A 12,284-nucleotide genomic window follows, 5' to 3' on the forward strand; every position below is an offset into this window, starting at 1 on the left:
GCACCAATGTAACATCGTACACACCGTTCTGTCACCAAATTATGTAACACTCACTGTTCCGATATTTTCTATTTTTTTACATTTTGTATGCAGTATTTACCCTATTTTAATTGTGAGATTTTATTTTTATACGTGTAACATCTTTGCATTTTACACTCCAGTCTCTGGATGCTTATTGTGGCTTCCTATGGATGGTGAGTTTGCATTACAAATAGGGTCTCTCTTTCCCTGACACGCTGCACAAACTCAAATCCTTCACAGTTTGTTTCAGAGTCCATCTCTTCCTCCTCGCCCTTTTTTGACCCCATACATACATATATATATCGATTTAGTATTATAAAAAATAAGTTATTGCGCATCCAAAAAAAAGTGCATTGTATATTTGAAAAATATCTCTTTCTCTTGTTACACTTTTCAATTTTTCTTCATGTTTCCTGTTAATTTGGGAAGAGGGGATGATAGGAGGGACGGTAATTGGGCATCAGGGGGGGGGCAGAAGAAGAGGGAGGGAGACGGAAGAGGAGATTAACAGGCAGTGGAGGGATGTGTTGCTACGCGATGACCATGGGAACATCGTCTGAAAAGCCACTGATCATAGGAGCGTCTTCATCATCATCACCTGGACAGAACAAAGGAGAATGTTAACAACAATGTCTTTGCTGTAGGAGAAATGGATGTTCACGGTGTGCAGCTTTCTCTCTTTCTTTCCATTCACTTGAATTATAATTGAAAAGTTTCCTCAAGCATCACCACGAGAAAAGAAAATGAAGCTCTATGATCGCCTTGGCTCACTTACTCTATCAGCAGGACACCAAACACAGTCAGAGAGTATGTGCTTGTGGTTTTAAAATGATTGTTAAGTGCACACTAAAGTCAGTTTATAAGGCTTACGATAAATTCAAACACCTGCAGGTGTTGAGATGGCACAGGCAATGATTTTGTTTCTACTGTATCCCTATGGAGCAGCCCCTGGGGGTGAACTTTTACATCACGCCACACACGAGTTCTTGCTCCACCGTCGCCTCCATAAGCCTCTGGCAGCAGAGTAAGCAGTTTTACTCACTGCAGTTCCCAATCAGAAAAGACTATCTACTGGTGAGATAAAGTGGCAAACATAATCTGAAACTATCGCAGACTTAAGCAGGTGCAGATTTTATGAGATGAGTATTTTGTACCTCACACAACACACACCGGAAAAACCCAAACTATCACTTTAAGATTAATTTAAGATGGATGTAGAAATGAAAAGAAAGTAAGCAGAGAGTCAGAGAAATGGTGGATTAATGTATTAATAGAGAGCTTATGTTAGGATTAGGTGCATGTGTCATGTCTGTCTATCATAGGTGTTGCTTGAGTGGGTTGGTAGCAACACATCCTCGTATAAAGTGATGAGCACCTTTGTTCCTCTTAGGCATTTAGTTGTGATGGGGATTAGGGTAAGGGACTAAGGTGGTGTGTGTGTGTGTGTGTGTGTGGGACATAGATGTTTGCTGACCTCCCCAAAACTTGCTGAAGGAAGTTGTAACTGTTCCTCCTCCTCAACTAACATGGCAACTTTATTTTTTCTTCCAGCTGTCTATTATCACAGAGAAAAGTTTCCCATCTACTATGGCAACAGTACAGTAACTCTTTTAGAAAAAAATCAAATAAAATCTACTCCCCTATGAGTGACGGTAAACTATTATTTCTACTATTTTTGTCACACTTTAAAGGTAAACTGAGGTGTTGGGAGTAGATGAAGTGTGACATTCTCTGTTCAGATGTTCTGATTTTCTTACATTTAAATTTGAATATGACAGGGGGAATAAAAATGGGAGAGAAGTTGTGAATGTTGTGTTTTTCTTCTGATTGTGTGAACAATGATTGTACCATATAAGCCTTCATGTATTTGACTGTGTGTAAGGACTTTCTCCCTGATATAATTATTATAATTAAAAATATTAAATGTAAACAACTGGGACTTTCATTAAAGCTCCCCGTCTAATGACAGAATCACAGATCGGTCCTGGACCCTGCTGATCTCTTCCTGGACGGCTCCCGACCACACCCATCTTAGAAAAGCAAATGTGTTCTTACCGAGTTCATCCCCAGAGGAGAAGATGGCGGAGCCCAAGCGAGAGTTGTAGTGGGAGTTGGCAAAGGCTGTGAAATTGTTCTGCAGTCGGCGGTGTCGCAGGTACAGCGCCACCAGGCTGCCACACACACCGAGCAGCAGCAGGAAGAGGACGGGGACCACGACTGCTGCCGTGTCCCCCGAGTGGCCCTCGCTGCGGGCGGCATCAGCGGCTCCTGGAACAGGATTTTAATGTGCAAATTATTATTATTTATCGTTGCTATAGCTCTCATTTCAAAATGATTTCAACGGATAGTTGAGGTTTTTTTGTGTGTTTCTGAGTGTATTGACCATGTGTTATCAACACTGACTGCCTGGAACTGTGTTTAACATTTGTAACGCTCTCTGTCCTGGCTGTTGAATGTGAGATAAAGTGGCAAACACATGTGTAAGATGTTGTACACTTAAGAGGGCATATACTTCATTAGGTTAGCCTTTTGTTAAGTGGCTTCAATCTGATTTTCCATCTTTCCCCTTCTGTTCTGTCTGCTGGCAGTCACTTTATCAGTCCGAGCCAGTGTCTGGTATCATGCTGGCCCTTGGAAAATGCAGTGTGCTCTGCTCAGTGTCGCTTATGTGTCAATGTCTCATACAAGGACACTTTCAAAAGCTGAACTGAATCAGTTGGAGTAGCTAAAAGCTGCCGTACCGGCGGTCACGTCATTGTAGAGCAGCAGAGCGGGTTCCCCACACAGCTGACCACTCAGCAGGCAGCGAGCCTGCACCGAGATCGTGTAGTTGTGTCCCATCAGCAGGTTGCTGATGCGGAAGAATGTTTCCGTGGTATTTCCCAGGTAGGACGTCTGGTTGGTCGCACTGTCGTACACATGCACTTCATAACCCTGTGAAGAGCACGTCCAGGACATCAGGGGTTAGGGTTAGGATAAGAAAAAAGAAAAATTGGTTTCTACAACTAATGAGATGAACAGATGAACCAATTTAGAGTCTCAATTAAGCTCTGCGTGTTTTTGAAAACCCACACACATAAGGGGAGAAAAACAACTCAGTCAAACCCACATTTGAACCGCTGACCTTCTTCCTGTGAGGCAACAGTGCTCGCCACGTGGCCCTGGGCCTTTTTTATTTTGTCAATATTATTATTTAGTTTAAGTAAAGTGGACAACAATGTTATAACCATAGATAATACATAAAGATAGACACAAGGTTTATATGCATGTCCAGAGGAAAATGAGTCTACTCCTCAGTTGATTTACACTCTTGTTAAACTTTTTCCTGAGGTTTACGGTCTCCATCGCTAGTTTTAGGTCTAGTCCAATAAAACACTGTGTCCAGTTAGTAAATTATGACCCCATCTGGAGACAAATGGAGCCATAAAGCGGAGAATGCTTCAGGCCGCGACCATGTGGCGTTATTTACCCTCCGCTTCTTACCAAACTTCACCCTCTCGTCCAAAACAAGCCACGTGGTTGTAACGCTGTGTAAAAGAGAAGTGTGTGGTTAGTGGTGTCTCACCCTGGTCTCATTGAAGTCCTTCTCTCTGACAGCCAGACTCTTCCAGAAAAGGAATACGTGGTCTTTCTCTGTCAAAATCTTTAAGGCTTCAGGAGCTGGAAGAGGAACTGCAGAAGAGGAGACGAGAGGATACTTCTATAAGTCAACATGTGGCCTGTGTGAAGTTAGACTGAGTAAATATCTCTTTACACTGAGACACGTCACGTGACAGTTACGTAAATAAGAACTATAACGTTACATGCGGTACAAGAGGGTTGCGATTGATTATTATTTTCATTAAGTCACATGAAGCCCCTCAATGTGTCTCTTTAATTTCACATGTGATGGATTACAGCTGAAAAGTACATGCATGTGTGTGTGTGTGTGTGTGTGTAACCTGTGCTCAGAGTGAAGCTGGCCTCTTTGCTCATGTTGAGCAGACGGACAGAGATGCTGTATCGTCCTCCGGGCTCCAGGCCTTTCAGCAGGTACTCCACTGTGTTGTTCTTCGTGGTCAGTTTATAGTCTCGCTCCATTTTACGGATGACGTCCCTCACGTGAACTGCATATGTCTAAAGACACAGATGCAAGGACAAAGAGGAAGACACACTAATGTAGGTTAGATATGACTTTTAAAGAGACATTCTCCCCTTTCTACTGTATGTTAGGAAATAGCAGCTGAGAATGTGAAAGAGTTACAACATGTGAAGTTAAAAATAACGGAGTAAAGACAGTTTCTCTTAAAACCTTAAAACTTATTATAGGACTTCCAATATATTACATTTAGATTACCACTATATTCATAATCTGGATCAGTAGTAGTCTTAGTCTGATGATAGTGATAACGAATGTTGTTCAAATCTGACGGGATTTTTTATTATTACACTTTTGCCCATTATAAAATATTGAGATTTCAGATTAATATTCTTAAAAAAAACTAATGGGAACATACTTGGGTGATCAGCCCAAAAAATTCAGATTGACCTGGCAAAAAATGTAGACAGGAACAAACTAAGAGAAGGACAAAGTTACAGATAAACCCACGCTCATGGAATCATCCTCTTCAAGCTGTTAGGATTAACTTAAATGATATATCTCACTGCTGAGTCAGAAGCACTTGTCAGTGCAGGTGTGAAGATCAGCATTTGCATATCTGATAATCAGTCCCGCCCCCCCGCTCATTAACTCTGGCATATATTCATCATATCACCAACACGAGACAGTGCCGTACCAGAAATGTATTCGGGGCATCGTAGGGCGGCTGCCACTTCAGCATGGCCTGGGTTTTGTCTACTCGCACACGATGGAGGTTCCTGGGTGGCAGCCTCTCGTTGGGAATCATTTTCACAACAGCGTAGTCAGAGGGAGGACCAAGGCAGGGGGAAACGGCACGCACCTGAGCACAGACGAAAGACCACAAACATCATGATGGTAGTAATGTAACGATAACGTGGTACACAAGGAGAGCAGGTACACCCTGCAAATACATGAACCGATTCAGATCAGAAAATAATCTTTACTTGCAGCGGGGAGATATAATCTCTAACCCGAGTCCTTAATCTGCTCCCAGGACGTGCCAGGAACACCTCCTGAGGGAGGCACCCAGGTGGCATCGTTACCAGGTGCTTCTCAACCTTCTGAGAAAACCCTTTTTGGCCACGTGTACCCACAATGTTGTTCTTTCAGTCCAGAGCCATCGCTCATAGGTGAGGGTACTAGGAACTCAAATTACAATTCACCCTAAGATGCCACTAAATCCTGTACACTAGTCTTCTAACACGCACAGGAAGTGAACACAGAGTTTATATAGTGTAATATGCTCAGGTGTCTGCTTACAAAATACTTTTGAATCATTAGCTGTGGATATGTAACTCATATAAAATATCATGTAAAATATCACAGTAATGCTGCACAGTGATGTTGGTTATATTACAGCCTGTCACAGCAGTGATGCAGAATCGTCCACATCAGCATTTGAATGCATGCAAAACCCCCACAAAAGAACCCAACAGTGTAATTAACAACAACAATATAAGATACTATTTTTTTTTGTTTTTTTAAAACCCTTTTTTTTTTTTATACTTTCATACTAAAAGTCTTTTAGATGAAATAAAGGTATTGCCTGATCATGACGATGATCCGATGCATTTGATCGTTATAGTCAACGTGTAGGTATGACATACTCTGATGTGATATTGTTTGAAAGTCTGGCTCAAACTGAAACAAAACAAAACATAGTTTGTTTTTTAAGTTCTGTCTTCACTGATCAACTGTTCGCTTTAACTCTCACAGTCGAGCTGTGGAGCAGATCATGGTTCCCTATTAACACCTGAATTTGACAAACATAACACAAAATAATTTAACACTTCGGTGGTGACTTTTCCCCCCTTAAAGTGAAAAGACTGTGGATTATTTTAGGCCACGTTACTTTTAAAAAATGCTTCTCTGTTCACATTCCCTGGCTCGATGCCAGCGCAGAGCTCTCAGTGTGAACACAGCTCGACATGACTGAGAGATTAAAGTGTGCTCTACTTGAGAATTTTGGGTGTTAAGGCATCTGCCCAGATGTCACAAAATCTACAAAAAAAACATGTTAACAAACAAAAAAAGTGACAAAAAGTCTGGCAACTGAAGCCAGAAAGTTATCATGCTGATTATAGCAAGTACCATGAAAGCAGGTGTGTAAAATAATGTATGCATCACGTTAGTAAAGAGCCCAGGAGCCCTTCTGCAGCTTGTGATGTTTCATCACAGGAATACCAGACCAATAACCCTCAGCTCTCTCGCTCTCTCTCCTAGTCTGAAGTCTTTTTGACAAAGGAACAAGTTTGGAAGTAAATCCTGAGAGTCGCCTTCAGCTGGACACTTTGAGTGACCACTGTCCAGCAGCTCATAACTCTAACTATCCCTGCATTCAAGTGGAACTCGTAATGATGATATACAAGAAGTCGTAGGAGTCAGCGGCTCAGAAAGATTTAGGAGCTCCTTTGTTTCTGCTGCAATTAGACTTTTTAACAAGAACTGCTGACCCTTGCTGTTGATTGGTGATGTTTTATCGTATGGTTTTACACTGTGTAATTCGGCATATTTTATTTCTGTACATTATGTTTAGCTTCTGCAGGCCCTTTTGATGTTGATGTTCATGTGTGGTGCCATTATTTCTTATAATGGCTGTATGCGCTTGCCATGGTCTCTGCTGCATCCCTGTTACGACATGCTGAGCATTGTGTTGTTGCTGTACGATGTCCATGAAACAAACAAGCTTCCCCTTTGGGGAGTAATGAAGTTAATCCTGTCCGATACACACTGTAGACAAAGCATCCTGGAGTCTGCTTTCTGTTTTCAGCAAGTGAACAGGACACAAATGACAGCAAAGTGTTCAAATGGGGTCGTCTTGTGAGGAAGGTAAACACAGAGTATAGACAATATTGATAGCTTGTGAGGCAGATGTTGCATATTGGACCTTTAAGTTCATCACACTTCCAGACTCGAAGGCACTGAGTGTTAACTTGGAGTGGAACAGTCTATAAAGATCCCAAAGACTTACCAGGAACAGATACTGTTCATCACTGTTCACTGTAACTGTGAGGCTGAGAGACGTGGTGCGGACCAGACGAGGACTCCGGTACAGATCCAGGAAAGAGGTGGCATAAAACACACCGTACATCTACACACACACACACACAAAAACAAAGTTACCATGTACACTCAATTGTTAATTGATTCAATGAAGTGGTGGTTGTATGGGCTTACAAAAGGAAACCTCATTTAAGACATAAGATCCATTTCTGAGAAACTAAACCGAGTCCTTGCATTTAGTTGAGTAGGAGTATTTCTAATTTTCAAATGCAAGACCCCAGAAGCTCCAGAAAGAGATCAGAAGCTCCACAGCAGACATACTCCCCGCGTGAGCAACAGAGGTTTAGCATTGCAGCTGTCACAAACTGTTCCAGACTAAGCCTCAGGCCTAAGACTGTAAATAGAGCCCACAGGAGGTGCAGCACTTTCACATCCACTCTCATATCACCTGACTTCATAATAATAAAATGTTATTGTGGAATTACTGATCAGTTACACACCTCCAACCCCCCGCTCCAAAAAAGTTATTTTATGTTACCTGAAACCAGATGTAGCAAGCAGCATTAAAAAAAGCTCCATGTGATACAGCAGATATATTTCTTTTTCTGTCCATGAACATATGCTTTAAAAAAGCTCTAGTTTTGTCTCACAAGTCCAAAGAATATTCTCTTAGAGGCTTCGCAGCTTTGTCGTACCTGTGCAGGAGGTCCACTGATGGTCCAGCTGCAGTCCACAGCTGTCTGGTTGAGAGCCCTGGCTTTGAGGAGGGGTCTCTCTGGCTGGGTGCCGGCGGTCTGATGATGAGACAGTGCGGTGGGACTGTCCCCGATGCTGGTGTGAGCCCATACTGCCACCTCATACACCGTCCCTGCTGTCAGGTTTGTAGCTGTAAACGAACAATGACTCCACATAAGTTCCACATAAATCATAAATAAAGCAACTGCGTCACTTGAATTCACAGACACGATGATAATGGATAAACAGTACCTTTGAGGATCCCCTCTCTTACGGTGTAGTTCTTGCTCTCTTTGACGTGTTTGTCAAACTGCCATGAGAGAATCACGACGTACTGTTTCACCTTAAACACACGCAGGAGACGCATCAGTCACGGTCAGACGCGCAGACACGGAACAGTCTCGTTAGGCGTCGTAAAGAGAGAGAGAGAGAGACTCTTACATTGTACTGCGAGTTGAGGCTGAACGAAAGACTCATGGAGTCGGTGGTGATGCTGTCGGCGATCACAGAGGGAGGAGGCAGCGCTGCAGCAGAGACACAGCAGGACAACGCGCTAGTAAACACAGCACTTTACTACACGTTAACAGAGTCTGTACTAACAAGTGTGTTCTAGTGACTAAAAGAACATTGTAAAATGTTTTTTAAAAGGAAGTTTCCCCTCACAATTAAGAACATTTATTATCTTCATTTACCTTATCCAATATATCAATAAGATGAGCCATTTTGCATCCATGAATCATTAATATTTGCATTATCTTATTATTATTTATTCTATATTTTTGTAATACTACAATATGTTCTGTGATTTCAGCTTCATAATGTGAATTCTTTCTGCACTTATATCACAGTAAACTTGATATGTAGTTTGTGGACAAAACAGGACATTTTAGCATGTTGTCATTTTTGAGTTTGAGAAACACCAATTGTAATTATCTGATGATTATTTACCAATTTATCAAAAATAGTTATCAGATTACTTACAGTCCTAGACAGGAAGGAAAGAAGGAAGGAAGGAAGGAAGGAAGGGGTCTTGTGAATATCAGTCCCCTTCCTTCCTTCATTTTATGAAACATCATAAAAACAATCAAACCAAATGTGTCAATGAAGACTGAGAGTGTGACTTGTTTTCATTTTCACGCAGCGATGATAATGATAATGCCATGACTGTGGTGTAGTACTGATGGATTTACTGTGCTATTAAGCACCAGCTCCAGTGTGGGTATTTATAATGAACACGCTTCTGCAAGCGAGAGCCGGATTTTAATAAGGTTTTACTTTAGTGGGAATTCATTTACTTCAGCGGTTTCAGCGGAACATTTTTTATTTGTGTGGAGACGAGTGAAAACATGTGGTCGGCGGTTTAACCAAAGGAGCCGCCAGTGGTTTTCAAGTGGCCTGGTGAGGCTATTTCTGATGACTGGAACAAATTCATTCCAAAAACAGAAACATGTGTGCTTAATGAAGGACACAAGCACGGCACACCTGCACTGAGCCTGCAATACCTGCTGAACACCAGCAGATGGCAGTGCAGGACTGATTGGGATTGATTTTGTCTCAGTGTGGAGACAGACACTCATCTTACCTTTCTTAGGAGTGATGGATTTAACCTCCGTCCAGTTTCCCATGCCTCGACTGGTCACTGCTGCCACCTGTCAATCATCATGTCAGTGTCGTCAACATTGATACCAAACTGTACATGATAATATTATGACTGTAATGGTGGCGGAAATCACCAGTTTTACTGTTGATCATAGTGATGGGGCAGGAAGAACTGTGTGTATTTGTGTTATTATACCAACTCTTACACCTATGTGGTGTTTTTCACTTTCGTAAAGTATTCATTTCATTTATATACTTTTTATTTGTTCCAATAATTCAAGGAACAACTCAAAAAAATTACATTTCTCAATGCACTCGACAATAATACGTTACGTTTCCTTTTCTTGGGACACAATTTATTATGTTCTTTCAGGTATGAAGACAAATTATGCTCCAAACCTGCTGTATGAGTTATAAGAAATGACATTTATCATAACGAGGATGCAAACCAATCAAATAACCCACTGTGATTAGCCAATAGGATTTTTGCTTGAAATACTCATCTCATCGTTAATTATACTAATTTCCTCTCCTTTGAGCGTACAAGCCTAATGTAAGAAAAAAGGATCAACAAAATGTTCCAATAATTATAGACCTGGTGGCATTGGGATATTTTGGTAAAGAGAGGACTTTTTTTTATAAGAGTAGATTCTGGTAAGAAAGTTAAGAAATTGAGGAATTTTTGTAAACAAGGACATTTTTCAAAAGTACATGATTTGTTTAAATCAGGACATTTTTGCAGTGTGAGCACATTTTACTAGAGTAAAGACTTTCAGGTAAAGCTATTACAAAGTATTAATGTGAGGGAGGGTTATGTTTAGAGTTGCAGAAATTCCCATAATTGCCATGGAAAGTTTATTTGGAATATTTAGAAAATTCCCAAACCGAAGTTCCCAATCCCATGGAAATTTTCCACCCCTTTGCAACCCTAGTTTTTTTCAGGATACATTTATATTTTGTGAAAGTGTTGGGCCGTAGGCGTTAAGTAGTGACGGTGAAGTCACTACACTCTCATGACACATGAACCCTAACCCTAACCCTTACTCTAACCCTAACTCCCTAACTTGTCATGACAAAAACCAAATGAGCCTTAATGACAGAAGCGTTATGTCATAAACGTTTATGGCTTGTTTATAATGTTTATGACATGTTCATGACGGTGTCACGTCAAACTTCAAGTGAAGTGTAAGCAAACATGTTGTGTGTATGTATGAAAGACTCACCCTGAACCTGTACAGTGTGTCCGGCTGCAGCTCCTTCACCTCAGTACTGGTTGTTGTGCATCTCTGTGACGTCCATTCAAGACCTCCACGCTCATTGTACTCAACCTGGTGTGGAAGATTTAACATTCAGAGTGATTAAGTCTGTGAGTGTAGACTGTACCAGCGGAAAAAAAACACTACTCATGAAGAAGAAGAAATCCTTACAATGTATTCCCTGATGAGGCCGTGTCCTTTATCAGGAGGACTCCAGGAGACCTGCACTGTCCCATCCTCACCATTGTCACATAACAGCTGCAGGTTCTGAGGAGGGTCAGGCACTGAAGCACACACATGCACATACATTCATTATACATTATGTATATTTATAAGATGCATAATAAGTCTTATTATGTCTGACTCAATGTCTTCCATTAATCAAATTTTTTTATTATCTATATTTCATTGTATTATTTTATACAGTATATCATTTGTATTTTATTATATCAAACCCTTTGTAACCTTGCTTTAAAAAGTGCTATTCAAATAAAACACATTATTATAGAATGGTCTCAGAACAAAAATGATGTGGAGCAGCAAACAAAACTATCACAGTTACTGAAGTCATACTGCAGTAGCGAATTCTTACGAGGAAGCTTCAGCGATAACTCTGGGATTAGGTTCGTTTGACATAAATCCAGTGAACTCTACTAAAAATATCTGCTGTCTGCGACAAACCAGCCCTTTTCCCTCTGTAAATGTCACCTGCAGACAGTGACTCAGCAGAAGCAGGGGGAGGAGGACAGAGGACAAGAGAAAAGACCGATACTCACTCATGTCTGTTCAGATTTATTATTTATTGAACGGAAAGGATTGTGTTGGATTTGTTTCCAGTGAGAAAGTACGGAATTACTTTTGTTACTGCCGTACTCTTCCATGTCTTTGTTGAAAGAAATCACATGCTGCTTGAAATTATACGATCACAGCAATGAAGCCGTTAATTGGCGTACATCCTGATTTTACTGCAATTTTCACTGGCAAATGATTCCAGCTAATGAACCATGATGACAGCAGACACGCCTCAATCCTAAATATGGTCGGTGTGACTCTCACCTCCCTCTGGCGTCCTGACTGTGATCACCTCGTTGGTCTTGTGCAGTTTGCTGAGACACTGAGTGAGCACCTTCACGTGATATGTGGTGTCCGGCTTCAGCACGGTCAGTTTGTAGCTGGTCTTGTTGCTGTGAGTGTCCATGATGGTCCACTGCTGCACGCCCACCACTCTGGAGACAAAAAGACCGGAGGACAAATGAGACAGGATGGCATCAGGGGGACACAGGGTTCACAGCACTTCACCTAGAGTAAGACTCAATGCTTTTGTGTCGCAGTGTCATCACCATATTGAATGTTATCACATGTCCCATGTTTTCCTAACAGTGTGCAGTTCTGGTTCTGGTTCTGTTGATATAGAGGACTTCACCTGTAGTAGATGAGGAAGTAACAGGAATCCAGGGGAAGGTTCTTGGGACGAGACCAGGTCAGAGTGATGGCACCTTCAACGTCTGGTGTCCACTGGAGGTTCTGGACTTTATACACCAGGGTGTCCA

The 12,284-nt window shown here is 41.4% G+C and overlaps 1 protein-coding gene across 1 annotated transcript in view; it reads right to left on the reverse strand.

Annotated features, from left to right (window-relative positions):
• Positions 1 to 490: 490 nt before the first annotated feature.
• sorl1 (sortilin-related receptor, L(DLR class) A repeats containing) overlaps positions 491 to 12,284 on the reverse strand; it is an 80,585-nt gene continuing 68,791 nt past the window's right edge. The window contains exons 34-48 of the mRNA XM_044032263.1: positions 12,158 to 12,284; positions 11,791 to 11,960; positions 10,906 to 11,018; positions 10,702 to 10,806; positions 9,462 to 9,528; positions 8,321 to 8,403; positions 8,132 to 8,222; positions 7,840 to 8,030; positions 7,113 to 7,232; positions 4,797 to 4,961; positions 3,963 to 4,137; positions 3,587 to 3,693; positions 2,763 to 2,955; positions 2,077 to 2,289; positions 491 to 619 (exon numbers count right to left, since the gene is read on the reverse strand). Coding sequence (XP_043888198.1) covers positions 552 to 619; positions 2,077 to 2,289; positions 2,763 to 2,955; positions 3,587 to 3,693; positions 3,963 to 4,137; positions 4,797 to 4,961; positions 7,113 to 7,232; positions 7,840 to 8,030; positions 8,132 to 8,222; positions 8,321 to 8,403; positions 9,462 to 9,528; positions 10,702 to 10,806; positions 10,906 to 11,018; positions 11,791 to 11,960; positions 12,158 to 12,284 — 1,988 coding nt within the window. The 3' untranslated portion in view covers positions 491 to 551. The remainder of the gene's footprint in view (positions 620 to 2,076; positions 2,290 to 2,762; positions 2,956 to 3,586; positions 3,694 to 3,962; positions 4,138 to 4,796; positions 4,962 to 7,112; positions 7,233 to 7,839; positions 8,031 to 8,131; positions 8,223 to 8,320; positions 8,404 to 9,461; positions 9,529 to 10,701; positions 10,807 to 10,905; positions 11,019 to 11,790; positions 11,961 to 12,157) is intronic.

Source organism: Solea senegalensis, linkage group LG8 (genome assembly GCF_019176455.1).
Source record: "Solea senegalensis isolate Sse05_10M linkage group LG8, IFAPA_SoseM_1, whole genome shotgun sequence".
NCBI lineage: Eukaryota > Metazoa > Chordata > Actinopteri > Pleuronectiformes > Soleidae > Solea > Solea senegalensis.